This window comes from Ranitomeya variabilis, chromosome 3 (genome assembly GCF_051348905.1).
Source record: "Ranitomeya variabilis isolate aRanVar5 chromosome 3, aRanVar5.hap1, whole genome shotgun sequence".
Lineage (NCBI taxonomy): Eukaryota > Metazoa > Chordata > Amphibia > Anura > Dendrobatidae > Ranitomeya > Ranitomeya variabilis.
The window spans coordinates 643,509,391-643,530,679 of NC_135234.1; the positions used below are offsets into that span (position 1 = coordinate 643,509,391).

The 21,289-nt window shown below is 45.3% G+C and overlaps 2 protein-coding genes across 7 annotated transcripts in view; one reads left to right on the forward strand and one right to left on the reverse strand.

Moving 5' to 3' along the window:
* The window catches only part of LOC143816821 (retinol dehydrogenase 7-like), a 368,622-nt gene that overhangs the window by 293,825 nt on the left and 53,508 nt on the right, over positions 1-21,289 (reverse strand). The gene's annotated exons all lie outside the window — the stretch shown is intronic.
* LOC143816820 (retinol dehydrogenase 7-like) overlaps positions 1-21,289 on the forward strand; it is a 77,768-nt gene that overhangs the window by 15,226 nt on the left and 41,253 nt on the right. For 2 of the 6 annotated variants that reach the window (XM_077297686.1, XM_077297687.1), the window contains exons 3-5: positions 2,652-2,719; positions 8,285-8,360; positions 9,272-9,607. In XM_077297686.1, the coding sequence (XP_077153801.1) occupies positions 9,295-9,607 (313 nt within the window). In that variant the 5' untranslated portion in view covers positions 2,652-2,719; positions 8,285-8,360; positions 9,272-9,294. The remainder of the gene's footprint in view (positions 1-2,651; positions 2,720-8,284; positions 8,361-9,271; positions 9,608-21,289) is intronic. The other 4 variants (XM_077297684.1, XM_077297685.1, XM_077297688.1 and 1 more) reach the window with 2 other exon arrangements.

Here is a 21,289-nt window from a genome sequence, read left to right on the forward strand (position 1 = left end):
CACAGGACCAGACACTAAGGCGCGCAGTAGGCACAGGACCTGTGACCAGACAGTCACGTGACCACAGAGGGGGGGAGCTACCGCACAAGAGGACGGGGAGATGACTGGGAGAGCGGAGCACAGGACAGAGAACAACGACATAGACAGTGGGGAGCAGAGGGTCAAAAGCAAGATGAGAGCGAGGTAACAGGGACAAAACCAAAGAGTAAACAGAGACGAGTCAAGGGGAAGGACAGAACAGTACCAAGCAGAAAACAGAGGCAGGAGTCAGGGGCCAGAACCGGGTCATACACAGCAAAGCACACACACACTGAGGCACAGCGATTACAGAGAGTAACCTGGGTCAGCAACCACAAACCGAGTAAATGGAAGTATCACCGACACCTGCCCCAGAACCAGAGAGAGGCAATCCTAGTTAACCCTGCCCTGACCAGGACAGAGGCTGGATAATCCCATCCAGAGTCATGACACAATCTTTTTATCATCCATTTCACATCCCAAACACACCATTAATGCCATTCCCAAGAGAGAGAGTTCAACAGAGCCAGGGAGATATGCTCCAATGATGAGGCGTTTACTACAAAATGTAAAAAAATCAAAAGTAGATTGACTGACAGAGGGTACACTATGTCCACCATTAATCGTGCATTTGAACAGGCCAGAAGTATCCCACTTAAGAATTTATTACATGGTCCTGGAAAGAGTCACACATCCTTTTCTGCCTCCGTCATTACCTTTTCCACTGCTTACAGATGTCAGTTTCACACTATTAGGGCTCATACTCACCTGCGAGAAACTTGGATGAGTCTCGCACATCAATACCTGCCACTGTACCCGACACTCAGGAGCGGAGCGTGCAGCCGCATAGGAATACATGCAGCCACACGCTCCGCTCCTGAGTGCCGGCAGCAGCATCGGGTAACATCCGAGACTCAGCCGAGTTTCTCGCAGGTGAGTGTGAGCCCTTAAGTGCATCATTTTAAAATATCTACCTGTGGTGAACCAGGACAACTGCCTCTGTACTATTATTGATGTTGACTACCAGGTGGTAGCCAAAAGAGGCAGGACGCTTGGTGACATGCTATCACCTAGTCTGGTACAAAGTATTAAATCCATTTCATCATGGCTTTTCACTACAGGCTTTTATAAATGTGCATTGAGTAGATGCAATGTGTGCGGCGCCCCAGGGTCCTGGTCGTCGCAGTGGTATTGCTTTCCTCTCAGGGGGAGTGATGCTACGTTTGGAGGCAAAGAAGGATAACTGCATCCAGGTATCACAAACATGCAACACATTTCACACTCCAGGCCACCAGGGGGAGCTTTTGTTCCTATTTATTAGGACCCGGTACCGAGTACCCCGCTGCCCTGACGGGGCAATCCAATGTGTGCTGCTATGCGGACAATGGAAAACACAATTTCTTTTCAACACATGGTGTCTCCTTTTTGATCAAAACTTTCATCAGCTCTGAGACTACTCATGTAATATATTGCATTCACTGTAATATTTGTAATTTGCAGTATGTAGGATATACCACGCGCAAACTTAAGAAAAGAATAGCTGAGCACAATAGCCACATCAATAGTAAAAACTCTGGTTATTCTGGGGCTGTAAATTACTTCATCACAATACACAAAGGTGACATTCCTAGCTTATCCTTTTTTGGGATCGAAAAAGTGAACCACTCCATCCGGTTAGGTAACTGGCAAAAGCAACTAGCCCTAAGGGAAGCCTATTGGATACTAAATCAAGACACTAAGCATCCTCATGGCATTAATTTAAAAAAGCTATTTGTTTTTTATTTATTATTTTTTAAACAGAATAATTTACTTATTTTATTATTTTCAAACAGCAATCCAGAGAAATTTTGATAGGGGTACAAAAGAAACTCAATCACGTGTATTTAGAATATGCCTTTTTTTCTTTTTTAATTATTATTGTTAACCCATGTTCCTGGTGCAATTTCCACCAACACAGGGACATACAGGTTCCTGATAATTTTTCAAGTTGGTATTTTCATTTTGTGATGTTGGTTACTCAGGAATGGATGTTTTCGTGGCACCCCAAGAGTTCGGGTACCACAGTGGTACTGCCTTCCTCTTGGGGAGGGTGATGCCATGCATGAAAACGAGGATCCCTTTGACAGGTAACCTGTACATGCAACATGTTCTGACTCCAGGCCAGAAGGGGGAGCTCTAACCCGGTTTCAGGGGAACTTCCCTATATACATTCTGGTCTGGAGGAGGAGTTAGTTAGTCTGGAGCAGACAAAGAACAGTGAAGGAGCACAGGAGAACTAAAGAGTTGGAAGGGAGCCGTAACTGAGATCCTTCCAGGCTGAAGTGCAGAAACTGAGAACCAGGAGCCCGAGGCTGTGTGGAACTACATGTTCCACAGCAGAACCGGAGGGCAGGAAACTAAAAGTGACTTGCCCACATTACGCCTGAGGTACAGCAACATCCAGAGCCCGGAGTCACCGTGTATAGAGACCCCAAGGGAACGGCTCGTGTTGCCTACCATGCAGGGACTGTCCCAGGACAGAGAGTAAAAGAGGACCTTATCAGGAAGCCACAGGCAGCAAGGGACTATTAATCAGCGCATAGTGGAAGGCTCCCAATCTGACCTGGCAAACTGGAAATCTCACTTGTTTTCAGGCTGCCTGGACTCCATCGACACCTGTTGCCTGTACCCTGGACTGAGGCTGTCTACATCAGTAAACCAGGTAAAGAGAGTGCAACCCTGTATCCTCTGTTTATTTCTGGCACCACACCATCGTTGCCAAATACACCGGGAGCCCTGGGGACTCAGCTTCACCTGTGGGAAGAGATACCATCTCTATTGCAATACCATCATCCTCAGAGGACCCCTTTAAGCACTGTTGGTCACCCCTGACCAAGTACCACAGGTGGCGTCACAAACTTTTATTATTTTCACCATCCCTTTAAAGACTATCCCTTTTACTTGGGTGCCCAGGGCCATGGACCAAGTCGCTGCCACCGTGACCACCCCTTTTACGACGACCGCACGCGGTACCCCACGGCCCTGGCGGGCATTCCATTTTCATGCGGGATATGTTTTTCTCTCGTGCGATTTATATATCACTTATTTATCATAAGTAGCTAACAGCCTTTTGTTACACTTACCATTGTCTTCAGGTCTCCTTCGGCTGAGACAGATATTGTGGAGTAGTGACCATGTCCCTGTGCCTTTTCCTCTCATGTGCCCATGCCATACTTTGTTTGTCCATCACTGTTATCTGCAGCTCTGTGTCTGACTCACTATTCAGGGCTGGAGTACAGTTCATTTTTTCAACTGCCTAACTGTTCACTCCAACTCTGGCGTCTTCGATACCTCTGCTTATTAACTTTAGCGCTCAAACCCATTTGTGAGAAATACGGACAAGTGCAGTCCAATAAAAAATTGGATTGCACACTGACCAATGTTATTCTATGGGTTACATCTAGTGTTGAGCATTCCGATACTGCAAATATCGGGTATCGGCCGATATTTGCTGTATCGGAATTCCGATACCGAGTTCCGATATTTTTGCAATATCAGAAATTGGAATCGGAAGTGTGCGGTGCGTATGGTTCCCAGGGTCTGGAGGAGAGGAGACTCTCCTTCAGGCCCTGGGATCCATATTCATGTAAAAAATAAAGAATAAAAATAAAAAATATTGATATACTCACCCTTCCGGCGGACCCTGGCTCTTAGTGGTACCTCCATTCCTAAGAATGCAGGGAGTGAATGACCTTCAATGACGTCGCGGCTTGTGATTGGTCGCGTGAGCAGTCACATGAGCGGTCACGCGACCAATCACAATCCGCGACGTCATCGAAGGTCCTTCACTCTGCATTCTTAGGAACGGAGGCAGACGCTTGGACCGGTGAGAGCCGGGGCCGTGAGAGGGGTGAGTATATCAATATTTTTTACTTTTATTCTTTATTTTATAAATGAATATGGATCCCAGGGCCTGAAGGAAAGTTTCCTCTCCTTCAGACCCTGGGAACCATTCCGATATTTTGTGTCCCATTGATATGCATTGGTATCGAGTATCGGTATCGGCGATATCCGATATTTTTTGGATATCGGCCGATCCAATCCGATACCGATACCTTTGCATATCGGAAGGTATCGCTCAACACTAGTTACATCTCATCGGAGATTTTTTTCTCAGCCAAAATCAGACTGAGAAAAAAATCGCAACATGCTGTGATTTGCTACGTTTCTTGGACGAGACTCGCCAATGCAAGCCAATGGGTGTGAGAAAAAGGGTGCTGTATACTTAGCCTTTACTATTAAAATAGGGGACCCCTCAAAAAATGATGTGGGGTCTCCCTATCTATCTATATAATCGTCTAAGGGTCACTTCCGTCTGTTTTTCTGTTTGTCTGTCACGGAAATCCAGCATCGCTGATTGGTCGCGGCCGGCCGCGACCAATCAGCGACGGCCACAGTCCGGCTGCGAATTTGCCCTTTCCTACTTCCCTCCAGTCAGTGCCCCATAGCGGTTTAGCAGTCCGTTAAATGGACTGCGTTACACTGCGGCATAATGTGGTGTAACGCAGTCCGTTAACGCTGTTTTTAACCCTGTGTGATCAACTTTTTACTATTGATGCTGCCTATGCGGCATCAATAGTAAAAAGATTTAATGTTAAAAATAATAATAAAAAAAAACCATTGTATTCTCACCTTCCTGTGCCTTTCCCGCTCCTCGCGACCCTCCGCTCCCAAGAATGCATTGCGGCAACGACCGGATATGACGTAGCGGTCTCGTGAGACCGCTACATCATCACGTGTTATTGCCGCAATGCATTCTTGGGACCGGAGCGCCGCGAGGAGCATCGTTAAACGCCTAGGCTGGATCCGGGGGCCGCCGGAAGGTGAGTATATAACTATTTTTTATTTTAATTCTTTTTTTAACAGGAATATGGTGCCCACATTGCTATATACTATGTGGGCTGTGTTAGATACTACATGGGCTGTGTTATATTCTCCATGGCCTGTGTTATATACTGCGTGGCCTGTGTTGTATACTACGCCTCTGTGCTATATACTACGTGGGCTGTGCTATGTACTACGTGGCTGTGCAATATACTACGTGGCTGGGCAATATACTACATGGCTGGGCAATATACTACATGGCTGTGTTATATACTGCGTGGGCTGTGTTATATACTATGTGGGCTGTTATATACTGCGTGGGCTTACTATGTGGGCTGTTATATACTGCGTGGGCTGTGCTATATACTACTATACATATTCTAGAATACCCGATGCGTTAGAATCGGGCCACCATCTAGTAATTAATAACCAGCAAAGGCTATGGAGACAGCTGCCACCTCATATGAATAGCCTAGGAAGGGACCATGGATATTGCCCCCCTGGCTAAAAACATAAGCACTCAGCTTCCCCAGAAAGGTGCATCTGTAAGATGTGCCAATTCCGGCATTTAGCCTCGCTCTTCCCACTTGCCCTGTAGCAGTGGCAAGTGGGGTAATAGTTGTGGGGTTGTATTGTAAAGTGACATCAAACCCGGCTTAGTAATGAACTGGTGTCAATAAGTCACCTATCCATTACTAATCCTATAGTTGTTACTAGGGTTGAGCGAAACGGGTCGACCATTTTCAGAAGTCGCCGACTTTTGGCAAAGTCGGGTTTCATGAAACCTGACCCGACCCCTGTGTGGGGTCGGCCATGAGGTCGGCGATCTTCTGAATCTGGTATCGGAATTCCGATATCGAGTTCCGATATGTTTGCGATATCGGAACTCGGTATCGGAATCCACATTTAAGTGTAAAATAAAGAATTAAAATAAAAAATATTGATATACTCACCTCTCCGACGCAGCCTGGACATCGCCGCTGGTAACCGGCATCTTCCGTTCCTAAGAATGGCGCTTGAAAGACCTTTCGATGATGTCACGGCTTGTGATTGGTCGCGGCGGCCCACGTGACCGCTCAGCGACCAATCACAAGCCGTGACGTAATTCTCTCAGGTCCTAAATTCCTCATTCTAGGAATTTAGGACATGAGAATTACGTCACGGCTTATGATTGGTCGCTGAGCGGTCACGTGGGCCGCCGCGACCAATCACAAGCTGTGACGTCATCGAAAGGTCCTTCACGCGCTCATTCTTAAGAAGGAAGGCTGCCGGAAAGAAGCAGGGCGTGTCCGAGGGTGAGTATATACCTAATAGGAATATACTCACCCTCGGCTTCTTTCCGGCAGCCTTCCTTCTTAAGAATGAGCGCGTGAAGGACCTTTCGATGACGTCATGGCTTGTGATTGGTCGCGGCCGCCCACGTGACCGCTCAGCGACCAATCACAAGCCGTGACGTAATTCTCATGTCCTAAATTCCTAGAATGAGGAATTTAGGACCTGAGAGAATTACGTCACGGCTTGTGATTGGTCGCTGAGCGGTCACGTGGGCCGCCGCGACCAATCACAAGCCGTGACGTCATCGAAAGGTCTTTCAAGCGCCATTCTTAGGAACGGAAGATGCCAATTACTACCAGGGTGCGTCAGAGGGTGAGTATATCAATATTTTTTATTTTAATTCTTTATTTTACACTTAAATATGGATCCCAGGGCCTGAAGGAGAGTTTCCTCTCCTTCAGACCCTGGGAACCATAGTATCCCATTGCACTGCATTGGGTTTCGTGTTTCGGCCGACCCTGACTCCGACTTTTTTATAGGATCGGCCGATTTCACTCGACCCGACTTTTGAGAAAGTCGGGTTTCGTGAAACCCGACCCGATCCTATAAAAATAAAAGTCGCTCAACCCTAGTTGTTACAGGTGAAATAAAGAGACAACCAGAATAAAGTATTTTAATGAAATAAAACACTACACAGTTTCCCATCTTTATTGTACTCCTAATTCCTGTGATGCCCTTGATCTCCTGTAATAAACAAAAAATAAAAAAGTAACAATATACCATACCTGTCCGTCGCTGTGTCCTACACCATAATCCATATCTGGGGTATATACAGTTTACAACCAGGACGGTGCCAAGATGCGACCGCCCCAGCTGTAAACCACTGATGAATGAGATGCTGGGAACTGAGCTTCAGTGACTAGCGGTGACGTCACTGAAGCTGTGCTCCGTCACTGCCTGAACTGCAATGAACTCTGGAGCGTGGGAAAATGGACTGGCAAATACAGTATATATGTGTGTTTTGATGAATTTTTCCTTTGAAAACGATGTGTAAATGACAGAGAACTGCTGTATGCAAAGGCTCATGTTAAAATCACATTGCAATCGGATAGCAATCGCAATGCACTCAGATGTAAATCGGATGCTAGGTGTGAAAATCACATTGTACTAGGATGACACTCACATAGCGCTCATCTGTTTTTTCGGTCTGAAAATCGGACCGTTTTTTTTTCTCGCATATGGGTATGAGCCCTTAAGCAGCAATCCAGAGTAACTTGGATTGAGGCACATAAGAAATGTGAAAGTTTGGATGTTAATTTATTTTGCTCATTAATTTGTTTGACAACTCCTGTTTCCCCTGTTGTTCCTATCATCATACTAATAGTCTCTTGTGACACTTCTGTCCTGCGTCAGGTGATTATATTCTGCTGCTTTCCTTCATATCCCAATGCTATGCTGCACTTTTTAGTCTGTTTACTACTCATCTGTTGCTGATTTATTACTCAAGGTAAAATCACAGGTCATTTAACCATTTAATTTCTAAATTGTTTGCTACAGTTCTGAGGGTTATGATACCTTCATTAATGTAAGTAAGTCACTTTTTTTACGGTTTTCCATCTTTTTTTTTTTTTGCTTTATGACAATCACCAAGGACAAATGTACATTTCGTTTTTTATGCTCTTTAAATATCAACAAATGTTATTTTTGGTACATTCCAAAGTCATAGATGCATGTTTAACTAATTGATCTTTTGTCCAAAATCATGTTTATCTGTTTTATCATGTGCAACTTGTTGAAATGACACATCTCTTTTGGGATATATTTGTTTTTTCTTTGCATCATGCTAATTCCTAATCCCTGGCATTTTAAATTGTTTCTGTGATGTGGGACCAGCATCTGAAGTTTAGACTTCAGCTTGATTCATTACAGCTGCTAATTGGCACATGCCTAGTATGAATGACAGTTCACAATGATCCTCCTATGATTTAGGGTGTTGTATACACCAGAAACGCGTCAGGTTTCCTGAGGTTTCATTTTAAAATGTTTTAATCTATTTTCCAATAAAGAAAGATTTTACTTATATCCTGGATGGATGTGCCAACACACTTCCTTTTCCCTCCACTATTAGTCTCTGATCACCAGCGGGTGCAGCACTCTCAGGAGAGAACTCCAGCTAAACCATTGATCCAGGGATTCACAACGTGGTAAGCTTCCAAACCTCTCTCTCCCTTCTCCCCACCACTATTGCGTCCTTGTAGAGATTGTTTTCATACTTTTTTGTTGTGTTTATATCTACTGTCAAGCTTGGTATGGTGTCTAAAAGTCAGTTACATCAAAGTGACATATCCCTTTTTTTCTACTATGTGTTTCTACAACTGTGTCGGATATAAACTTGTTATTTGAACCAAAATGTGGTTTTCCAATTAAAATCAATCATTATTCCAAAGTGGTTTATGGAGCAGAATTCCACATAAAAAATTGTGTGAACATACTCTTACTGTTCTGATCAAATGGTAGTTTCTTAATATTATATGTTAGAAAATGTCAGTCACATTCAGTATGACTCAATTGTACCCCAAAATAAAAGAAAAGAGCTGCAGTCCCGAAACAAGATTAATTTTAATAAACAAATATATAAGTCCCCCATGCCACATACAAGCCCCAGACCAGACCTTTCCATTTATACAGACCTTGGATCAGAATTCAAAATATCATCTGGAACAAGGAGTCTTATGGGCATTTTTCCGGCAAGTATGAAATATGTTAAACAATTCAGATATATTCAGATATATTACACTTTAGGGCCAGTTGAAACTCAATAATGTGGCCAAAAGCTACCACTTCCTGTCCAGATAACATCCTCATCTGGAACAATTTCAGGAGTATGGAGATCTTGCCTTTTTCCAAGAGTCACCTGGGCATTCTTCCAGCAAATACTGAATAAATATACTTATTCAGAGACTAACTTTAGAGATAGTTAGAACTCAATAATGTGGCCAAAGGGTACCACTTCCTGTCCAGATAAGTTTTTACCTGTAGTTTTAGGTTTGTTTTATCAGCATTGCTTGCATCTTTATTTAACAGACTTAACTTCAATTACCCAATTATATTACAGAATACATATTTGCATCTCCCGTCATGTGGCTCCTTCTGTTGGTGGTGTTTGGCCTGATCTTCTTGTACAGATGGTATAGACAAAGTCTGATTCTGGAAAATCTTACCGACAAATATGTCTTTATCACTGGATGTGACACTGGATTCGGAAACCTATTGGCAAAGCAGTTAGATAAACGTGGAATGAAGGTCCTGGCTGCTTGTCTGACCAATGAGGGCGCAGAAAACCTAAAGAAAGAGACCTCTAGTAGACTGCAAACAATAATATTGGATGTTACCGACAGCAAAAGTGTAAGCGCTGCTGCCGAAAAGGTGGCCGCTACGGTTGGAAGTGAAGGTAATCATATGTGTTTCCTGCATAATTGTATACTGTGGGCAGTAAGTTGTACATTATGATTTATAAAAAAAAACACTCCAGCATCTGTCCATGTATTCACTAGTGAACACAGAAAAGGGCTCCTGTGCAAGAAAGTATATGGGCCTTTTGCTGTCCAATATCTCATAATAATGCATAATTCCACCTGCTTTGTTGGTAGAAACGGGTCCCTGGTTGCATCACTGGCATGTCCGGCCCTGCAAGTACTGTGCCTGGCCACAGGTTAGGGAAACTGAACTGCAGTATCTGATAGAACCCATGGACAGACATGGAATTGTTTCTGAAAAAAAAACAAAAACATTTTCTAGTGCTGGACCATAGCTAACTTGAGTTTATATTTTTTTCTGGAAGGCTTATCAAAAAATCATGAACAGACAATATTTTTTACGAACACGTTGGAAAACCATGAGAAATCATTCTGGTCATAACTTAAGTGATACATGTCTACAAACTAAAATTCTGATAAGAAGACATCCGTTCACTATGAACTGCAAAATGATGATAATTACAGTCAAAATAACCTGTATAAGTTTCTTCAGCTTAAAAATGATGGACGCTTTAAAAAATTTTTATGGACACAGGAAAAAAGTGTACTATTTTTATGGTTGGCAACTAGTGATGAACGAGCATGCTCTCCACTGATCGATACTCCATCTAGCATTGGGGCAGTCGTGTATGCTTGAGTCCAAACCCCTCATGTTTTGCGGCTGTCAGATAGCCAATAAACATACGGGGATTGCCTGCTATACCCAGTAATGCCGTAGCCATGTTAGCTACTTGCATTACTGTGATTGGCCAGCCACATTACCTCATCAAGTCTTATATGTGTAAGTTGGCACACTCTGCTCTGGAAGCAGTTTAGATACAGTTAATCTGTCACCTTCCCAATCCTTCTGTAGAATGTAAGCCCATAAGGGGCAGAGCCTCTTCCCTCTGTACCAGTTTATTTATATTTTATCTATATTTTTATACAATCCCTTTTTATATACAACACCATGGAATCAATGGTACTATGTAAAAAAAAAAAAATAATAATAATAGGGAGCACTTAGATTAGAGCAGGCATACAGTATACACAGTGTTTAATTACTATTGTAGTACTTGTATTCCACTGCTGCTCAAAAGTCCTTTTCAGAGCTACATACTGTCTTTTCTCTAGTAAAATCGCTGTTACCTGCATTCAGTGTTTAAATAGCTGGTGGAGGAGGGATAGTTTTTGATTAGAGGCATATAGGCAGGGTTAATTGCCTTACAGTCCTTGTATAGGTATACTACTGCAACTTAAAAATAAAAGTCCTTTCTAGAGTTACATATTTTCTTATCACTATACTGACCTAAAATGCGCAAGGTGTGCAGTAAGTGATGAGGAAGTGGACGTGCTGCTGATGGTGTACACCAGGTGAAACTGTGACTGCTGTGAGAGCACAGCAAACACGGTCATCCATGATAAATCGCTTCGTGTCCTACTTTGCATGGGGGCACAGGACACCACTCATGAAGCCAGTACAATGCGAACAGGAGACCCGTTGGATGGAAGATAATGCTTCCAGTATGTTTCCCAGCACTACCCTGTCTTCCACACTGTCCAGTCTCACTAGCTAAGAGTCTGGACCACATAATCCTTACCCTTATCCTCCTACCTCTCACCATGGCGAGTCCCGGAAGACAAGTGATCCCATGCTCAGACATTCTGAGGAGCGCTTTGAATTTCCATTTATTGATTCTAGCCTCTTGCCCTGCACATTTCAAGAAGGACATTAAGAGATAATGTGTAGTGATGCCCAAATATTTGAGCTCATATATCACATGTCTGCACTGGATCTGCCAGTACCACAGCTTCCTGACTAAAGAATTTGGATGTTAAGGGTTGTTCCCACGAAGTTATCTGCTGCCATTCTAATGCTGCCCTGATCGTCCTCCACCACCATCTGACTGTCAGCTCTTAGGCCCTGGACTGCTGAGTTCCTCTGCTTAAACAATCCTCCGGACATGACTGTCCTGTAGGGTTGAGCGACTTTCATTTTTTTAAGATCGAGTAGGGTTTTGGGAAACCCGATTTTGTCCAGAGTCGAGTCGAGTGCAGTCGGCCGATTATCGCTAAAAGTCGGGGATCGACCGAAACACGAAACCCAATGCAAGTCAATGGGGAAGCATAGTCGGCAGTGAGTGGAGGCCAGGAAAACACCTACAGTGCCCATTTTAATGCCAAAAACATCCATTCTTGTTTCTGAAGCTTGCCAATCTTAATTAACTGTATAATAATAGTTGGGCATAAGGAATTGGGGGAAAGTTGTGGGGGGAGTAGGGCTGGCTCAAGTTTTTCGTGGGCCCAGGAAATGCGGACTACGTCACGGCGGTGTTGCAGGGAAAGGTAAGTATTTAAAAGTTGCAAGTGCTGTGATCCTGAGCAAGCAGGGGGGGCCCACTCGTTCGCATTGCCACTGGCACAGGGCCCCTCAAAGTACGGCGGTGTGTTTGCATGGCGGGGGCGCCTCCCACCAGCAGCGACACTTTTGCGTACTCTGAGGGGCCCTGTGCCAGTGACGTCGCCAACGAGTATGCCCCCCCACCTGATGAAGGAACCTGCACTTTCATCTGCACCTTCCTCTTTGTCCCTGTGTAAGGTGGTATAACATGCGGGAAGGGGAACCTTACTTTCAGCAGGGTCAGATTCTGGCTGTGTAGAGTACAAGGGGAATGTAGTGGTCTAGGTCAATGTACCAGCAGACTCATTTAGCAGTGGCTGGGCAATGGGCAGGATGAGGAGGAAACAGATATAGGGCCAAAGAATAAAGTAGGCTACATGCAGTTCAAAATTGGTAACAGGACTAAACAGGCGGCATTGCTTTGTTCAGTGGAGTAGCAAACCCAAGAGCAGCAGACACTGTTTCAAGGGCCTAACCACACTAGTAGGCCAAATGCAGTTTAATATCTGATAGTATAGGGCGAAAGCCAGAATGTGGAAGCTCAGCTTTGTTCAGTTGAGGACAACACCAGGGAGGGGCAGACACCTTTAGTAGGCCGGAAAAGCCTATTGCATTTTTTAAAATGGTAATTTGGAGCAGAAGGTTGAAGCTCAGCTTTATTTAGTTGAGGGCAACACCAGGGAGGGGCAGAAGCCGTTAGTAGGCCCTAACCACCATTTTTTTTTTTTTTAAAACCACTTAATGAGAGCCGGAAGGTTGAAGCTCAGCTTTATTTAGTTGAGGACAACACCAGGGAGGGGCAGAAGCCGTTAGTAGGCCCTAACCACCATTTTTTTTTTAAAACCACATAATGAGAGCCGGAAGGTTGAAGCTCAGCTTTATTTAGTTGAGGACAACACCAGGGAGGGGCAGAAGCCGTTAGTAGGCCCTAACCACCATTTTTTTTTTAAAACCACTTAATGAGAGCCGGAAGGTTGAAGCTCAGCTTTATTTAGTTGAGGACAACACCAGGGAGGGGCAGAAGCCGTTAGTAGGCCCTAACCACCATTTTTTTTTTTTTTAAAACCACATAATGAGAGCCGGAAGGTTGAAGCTCAGCTTTATTTAGTTGAGGACAACACCAGGGAGGGGCAGAAGCCGTTAGTAGGCCCTAACCACCATTTTTTTTTTAAAACCACTTAATGAGAGCCGGAAGGTTGAAGCTCAGCTTTATTTAGTTGAGGACAACACCAGGGAGGGGCAGAAGCCGTTAGTAGGCCCTAACCACCATTTTTTTTTTTAAAACCACATAATGAGAGCCGGAAGGTTGAAGCTCAGCTTTATTTAGTTGAGGACAACACCAGGGAGGGGCAGAAGCCGTTAGTAGGCCCTAACCACCATTTTTTTTTTTTTTAAAACCACTTAATGAGAGCCGGAAGGTTGAAGCTCAGCTTTATTTAGTTGAGGACAACACCAGGGAGGGGCAGAAGCCGTTAGTAGGCCCTAACCACCATTTTTTTTTAAAAACCACTTAATGAGAGCCGGAAGGTTGAAGCTCAGCTTTATTTAGTTGAGGACAACACCAGGGAGGGGCAGAAGCCGTTAGTAGGCCCTAACCAAAGTTGAAGGCCAAATGCAGTTTAATTTCTGATACTATAGGCCGAAAGCCAGAAGGTGGAAGTTCCGATTTAGACAGTGGAGGACAATTTGAATTAGGGACTGCAGACAGACTTAGTAGGCTGTCCCCTGTGGACCATGCATCCACCACATTAACCCATTGCGCCGTAATGGACACGTAATCTTCCGTGGCCATGCCTACAGGTCCATGCGTCTGTTGTCAGGTGCACCTTTGTACTCACAGATTGCCAGAGTGCATGGACAATGCGGTCTTCTACATGCTGGTGGAGGGTTGGGATGGCTTTTCTCGCAAAAGAAGTGTCGACTGGTTAGCTTGTAGCGTGGTACAGCGTAGTCCATCATGGCCTTATTAATAGTAAATAAAATATATAACTAGGCTCTATGAACTTTTAAATAGGTTCCAGGGGTACACGGGCAGCATTGGTGTGGTCAGTGGAGGAGTATTGCAAGTAGGGGCTGCAGACAGGCTATCAAAGGCCTAAAATAACAAACAGTAGGCAGTCATGGCAGTTTTACATCGGTTACATGGATACACAGGCAGGCACTCCAGGCAGCATTGTGCTCAGTGGAGGAGTATTGCAAGTAGGGGCCGCAGACAGGCTATCAAAGGCCTAAAATAACAAACAGTAGGCAGTCATGGCAGTTTTACATCGGTTACATGGATACACAGGCAGCTAGGTGGTGAGTGGAGGAGTATTTAAAGTAAGGACCGCAGACAGGCTATCAAAGGCCTAACATAACAAACAATAGGCTCATGGCAGTTTTACAGCGGTTACATGGATACACGGGCAGGCAGCTTGGTGGTGAGTGGAGGAGTATTTAAAGTATGGACCGCAGACAGGCTTCGAAGGCCTAACACAATAAAATGGGCTGGCTGTAGGCACTTTAAAATTGGTTCCAGGGGTACACGGGCAGCAGTGGTCTGGTCAGTGGAGGCCTAGTGGAAGTATGGACCGCAGACAGGCTTCGAAGGCCTAACACAATAAAATGGGCTGGCTGTAGGCACTTTAAAATTGGTTCCAGGGGTACACGGGCAGCAGTGGTCTGGTCAGTGGAGGCCTAGTGGAAGTATGGACCGCAGACAGGCTTCGAAGGCCTAACACAATAAAATGGGCTGGCTGTAGGCACTTTAAAATTGGTTCCAGGGGTACACGGGCAGCAGTGGTCTGGTCAGTGGAGGCCTAGTGGAAGTATGGACCGCAGACAGGCTTCGAAGGCCTAACACAATAAAATGGGCTGGCTGTAGGCACTTTAAAATTGGTTCCAGGGGTACACGGGCAGCAGTGGTCTGGTCAGTGGAGGCCTAGTGGAAGGAGGGACCGCAGACAGGCTTCGAAGGCCTAACACAATAAAATGGGCTGGCTGTAGGCACTTTAAAATTGGTTCCAGGGGTACACGGGCAGCAGTGGTCTGGTCAGTGGAGGCCTAGTGGAAGGAGGGACCGCAGACAGGCTTCGAAGGCCTAACACAATAAAATGGGCTGGCTGTAGGCACTTTAAAATTGGTTCCAGGGGTACACGGGCAGCAGTGGTCTGGTCAGTGGAGGACTAGTGGAAGGAGGGAGCGCAGAAAGGCTTCAAAGGCCTAAAATAACAAACAATAGGCTCATGGCAGTTTTACAGCGGTTACATGGATACACGGGCAGGCAGCTTGGTGGTCAGTGGAGGAGTAGGGACCGCAGACAGGCTATCAAAGGCCTAAAATAACAAACAATAGGCTCATGGCAGTTTTACAGCGGTTACATGGATACACGGGCAGGCAGCTTGGTGCTGAGTGGAGGAGTAGTGCAAGGAGTGTCTGTCCCAGTACTCCCAAAATATAAATAGATGTTAATGTCTCGCAAAACAACCAAAACAAAAAAAAAGATGGCATACTTAGGTACAGGGGTGGGCTCATCTGCTGTGTTTCTGACATAGTAATTTGGCAGTAACTATTTAATGGTGCCAATATAGGACACAGACACAGACTACTTTAAGTTGCATCATAGATGTCTACAAATTTGTATTGTCAGTGCCAGACATTGAATGATGTCAGCGAATAGACTAAAGATTGGTGGAGCTGTGCGACATAATTTTGCACGTAGTACAGCCCAGTTTGAGCTGGGGTAGGGGGGAACTCTCTTGAGGCCGGCGGGACCGCCCCAGGGCCACTCATGTTACAACGGTGTGTCTGACGTTGGGTGCGCACCACCACCGCCAGAGACACTACATTGTACTATGAGGGACCCAGTAGCAATGCCGTCAACCAAAAGCGAGCACACCCACCTCTTCAGACAAACAGCAGTCTCACGGGTGCTTGCGCCAAGTCGCGATACCACGGCCCCGTGTGGGGAGTTTGGCCATTTAGGGAGGTGTAAACATGTCGTATGCTGTACAATCTGCAGCAGCAAATTAGACATTAGAAAAGTAATTCACAGGCAAGAGCTTTTCATAGGAAAGCTAGGTGTCGGCCGGGCAAGGTGGGGCAAAAGATTTTGAAATCCAGTTGTGGTTCATTTTAATGAATGTTAGATCGTCAACATTTTGGGTAGCCAGACGAGTCCTTTTTTCGGTTAATATTGACCCTGCAGCACTGAATACTCTTTCTGATAGGACACTTGCTGCCGGGCAAGCAAGCTCCTGCAATGCATATTCTGCCAATTCTGGCCAGGTGTCTAATTTGGAGGCCCAGTAATCAAATGGGAATGACGGTTGAGGGAGAACATCGATAAGGGATGAAAAATAGTTAGTAACCATACTGGACAAATGTTGTCTCCTGTCACTTTCAATTGATGCAGCAGTACCTGTCCTGTCTGCGGTCATAGCAAAATCACTCCACAACCTGGTCAGAAAACCCCTCTGTCCAACGCCACTTCTGATGTGTGCACCCCTAACACTCCTAGTCTGCTGCCCCCTGGAGCTCGTGTGAGAACGATCACGTGCGCTGTGTGCTGGGAATGCCTGAAGCAAACGGTCAACAAGAGTTGATTGTTTGGTTGCTAATATTAGTTCCAAGTTCTCATGTGGCATAACATTTTGCAATTTGCCTTTATAGCGTGGATCAAGGAGGCAGGCCAACCAGTAATCGTCATCGTTCATCATTTTCGTAATGCGTGTGTCCCTTTGTAGGATACGTAAGGCATAATCCGCCATGTGGGCCAAAGTTCCACTTGTCAAATCTCCGGTTGTGATTGGTTGAGGGGCAGTTGCAGGCAAATCTACGTCACTTGTGTCCCTCAAAAAACCAGAACCCGGCCGTGACACGCAACCAATTTCCTGTGCCCCCGTGAAAGTTTCCGCATTAAAAATATACTCATCCCCATCATCCTCCTCGTCCTCCACCTCCTCTTCGCCCGCTACCTCGTCCTGTACACTGCCCTGACCAGACAATGGCTGACTGTCATCAAGGCTTCCCTCTTCCTCTGGTGCAGACGCCTGCTCCTTTATGTGCGTCAAACTTTGCATCAGCAGACGCATTAGGGGGATGCTCATGCTTATTACGGCGTTGTCTGCACTAACCAGCCGTGTGCATTCCTCAAAACACTGAAGGACTTGACACATGTCTTGTATCTTCGACCACTGCACACCTGACAACTCCATGTCTGCCATCCTACTGCCTGCCCGTGTATCCTCCCACAAATAAATAACAGCACGCCTCTGTTCGCACAGTCTCTGAAGCATGTGCAGTGTTGAGTTCCACCTTGTTGCAACGTCTATGATTAGGCGATGCTGGGGAAGGTTCAAAGACCGCTGATAGGTCTGCATACGGCTGGCGTGTACAGGCGAACGTCGGATATGTGAGCAAAGTGCACGCACTTTGAGGAGCAGGTCGGAGAACCCAGGATAAGTTTTCAATAAGCACTGCACCACCAGGTTTAAGGTGTGAGCCAGGCAAGGAATGTGTTTCAGTTGGGAAAGGGAGATGGCAGCCATGAAATTCCTTCCGTTATCACTCACTACCTTGCCTGCCTCAAGATCTACTGTGCCCAGCCACGACTGCGTTTCTTGTTGCAAGAACTCGGACAGAACTTCCGCGGTGTGTCTGTTGTCGCCCAAACACTTCATAGCCAATACAGCCTGCTGACGCTTGGCAGTAGCTGGCCCATAATGGGACAACTGGTGTGCAACAGTGTCATCTGCCGATGGAGTGGTTGGCCGACTGCGTTCTGTGGAAGAGCTGTAGCTTCTGCAGGAGGACGAGGAGGAGGAGGAGGGGGTGCGAACGCCTACAGCCAACTGTTTCCTAGACCGTGGGCTAGGCACAACTGTCCCTAAATTGATGTCGCCTGTGGACCCTGCATCCACCACATTCACCCAGTGTGCCGTGATGGACACATAACGTCCCTGGCCATGCCTACTGGTCCATGCATCTGTAGTCAGGTGCACCTTTGTACTCACAGATTGCCTGAGTGCATGGACGATGCGCTGTTTAACATGCTGGTGCAGGGCTGGGATGGCTTTTCTGGAAAAAAAGTGTCGACTGGGTAGCTCGTATCGTGGTTCAGCGTACTCCATCAGGGCTTTGAAAGCTTCGCTTTCAACTAACCGGTAGGGCATCATCTCTAACGAGATTAGTCTAGCTATGTGGGCGTTAAAACCCTGTGTACGCGGATGCGAGGATAAGTACTTCCTTTTTCTAACCAGAGTCTCATGTAGGGTGAGCTGGACTGGAGAGCTGTAGATCGTGGAACTTTCGGGTGTGCCGGTGGACATGGCAGACTGAGAGACGGTTGGAGACGGTATTGTTTCCGCCGGTGCCCTACATGCAATATTTCCTCCTACAAAACTGGTGATTCCCTGACCCTGACTGCTTTTGGCTGGCAAAGAAACCTGCACAGATACTGCCGGTGGTGCGGAAAATGGTGGCCTTACAGTGACGGAAGGGATGTTGCGTTGCTGACTAGCTTCATTGGCCGAGGGTGCTACAACCTTGAGGGACGTTTGGTAGTTAGTCCAGGCTTGAGAATGCATGGTGGTTAAGTGTCTATGCATGCAACTAGTATTTAGACTTTTCAGATTCTGACCTCTGCTTAAGCTAGTTGAACATTTTTGACAGATGACTTTGCGCTGATCAGTTGGATGTTGTTTAAAAAAATGCCAGACTGCACTCTTCCTAGACTCTGATCCCTTTTCAGGGATTGCAGACTGAGCTTTAACCGGATGGCAACGCTGTGCTCCAACAGGTTTTGGCTTTGACACGCGTTTTGGTCCAGATACGGGCCCGGCAGATGGAACCTGTTGCGATGTTGATGCCTGCTGCGGCCCCTCCTCCACCTCCGCTTCTGAACTACTGCCGCCTGCACCCTGTTCCCCCAATGGCTGCCAATCGGGGTCAATAACTGGGTCATCTATTACCTCCTCTTCGAGCTCGTGTGCAACTTCGTCTGTGTCACTGTGTCGGTCGGTGGTATAGCGTTCGTGGCGGGGCAACATAGTCTCATCAGGGTCTGATTGTGGATCTGTACCCTGAGAGGGCAATGTGGTGGTCTGAGTCAAAGGAGCAGCATAGTACTCTGGCTGTGGCTGTGCATCAGTGCACTCCATGTCAGAATATACTTGTAATGGGCATGGCCTGTTAAATGTTTCACTTTCTAAGCCAGGGACGGTATGTGTAAAGAGCTCCATGGAGTGACCCGTTGTGTCGCCTGCTGCATCCTTCTCTCTTGTTGTAGTTTTTGCTGAGGAGGACAAGGAAGCGACTTGTCCCTGACCGTGAACATCCACAAGCGACGCGCTGCTTTTACATTGACCAGTTTCGGAAGAGGAGGCAAAAGAGCTAGAGGCTGAGTCTGCAATGTAAGCCAAAACTTGCTGTTGCTGCTCCGCCTTTAAAAGCGGTTTTCCTACTCCCAGAAAAGAGAGCGTTCGAGGCCTTGTGTAGCCTGACGACGAAACTGGCTCCACAGCTCCAGACTTAGGTGGAATATTTTTATCCCCACGACCACCTGATGCTCCACTACCACTACCATCATTACCAGCTGACAATGAACGCCCACGACGACTTCTTGCACCAGACTTCCTCATTGTTTTAAAATCTTAACCAAAGTAACTTTATTTGTTGCTATCAAACAACTTACACGGTGAGCTATAACTTCAGTATGATTTCAATATCCCTTAACAGGTTGGTGAGACCACAAGGAAAATCAGGCACAATGTTACACACTCTGTTTTCTGTGGCACAAAATCACAGAGATGACACACACGCAGGACTGTCACTCAAGCACTAATGTCAATATTAATCTCCCACCTAATTTATTTATTTTTTTTTCTCAGGGAGACTTTAGAAACCAAATAATATTAAAAAAAAAAAAAAAAAGGCTTTCTATGGCCCACAATTAGAGAGAGAGAGGTGGCACAACCAGGAGTCAAGACTGGCGCACAAGCTGAAAGGGCAATATTACTCTCCCACTGTTTTTTATGTTTTTTTTGTTTTTTTCAGGGAGACTTTAGAAACCAAATAATATTAAAAAAACCAAAAAAAAAAAAGGCTTTCTATGGCCCACTGAATGAAAGGGAGAGAGGTGGCACACCCAGGAGTCAAGACTGGCACACAAGCTGAAAGGGCAATATTACTCTCCCACTGTTTTTTTAGGTTTTTTTTTTTTTTTCAGGGAGAATTAGAAACCAAATAATATTAAAAAAAAAAAAAATAGGCTTTCTATGGCCCACTGAATGAAAGGGAGAGAGGTGGCACACCCAGGAGTCAAGACTGGCACACAAGCTGAAAGGGCAATATTACTCTCCCACTGTTTTTTTATGTATTTTTTGTTTTTTCAGGGAGACTTTAGAAACCCAATAATATTTTAAAAAAAAAATAAATAGGCTTTCTATGGCCCACTGAATGAGAGGGAGAGAGGTGGCACACCCAGGAGTCAAGACTGGCACACAAGCTGAAAGGGCAATATTACTCTCCCACTGTTTTTTTAGGTTTTTTTTTTTTTTTCAGGGAGAATTAGAAACCAAATAATATTAAAAAAAAAAAAAAAAAAAAAAAAAATAGGCTTGCTATAGCCCACTGAATGAGAGATAGCACACACAGCAGTGGCACACAAGCCCTTACTGAGGCCAATATTTTTCTCCCACTGATTGATGTAGTGTTTTTGTGTTGAGGTAGAATTTAGAACACAAATCACGGAAAAAATAAATAGGCTTTCTATGGCCCACTGAATGAAAGGGAGAGAGGTGGCACACCCAGGAGTCAAGACTGGCACACAAGCTGAAAGGGCAATATTACTCTCCCACTGTTTTTTTATGTATTTTTTGTTTTTTCAGGGAGACTTTAGAAACCCAATAATATTTAAAAAAAAAAATAAATAGGCTTTCTATGGCCCACTGAATGAGAGGGAGAGAGGTGGCACACCCAGGAGTCAAGACTGGCACACAAGCTGAAAGGGCAATATTACTCTCCCACTGTTTTTTTAGGTTTTTTTTTTTTTTTCAGGGAGAATTAGAAACCAAATAATATTAAAAAAAAAAAAATAGGCTTTCTATGGCCCACTGAATGAAAGGGAGAGAGGTGGCACACCCAGGAGTCAAGACTGGCACACAAGCTGAAAGGGCAATATTACTCTCCCACTGTTTTTTTATGTATTTTTTGTTTTTTTCAGGGAGACTTTAGAAAC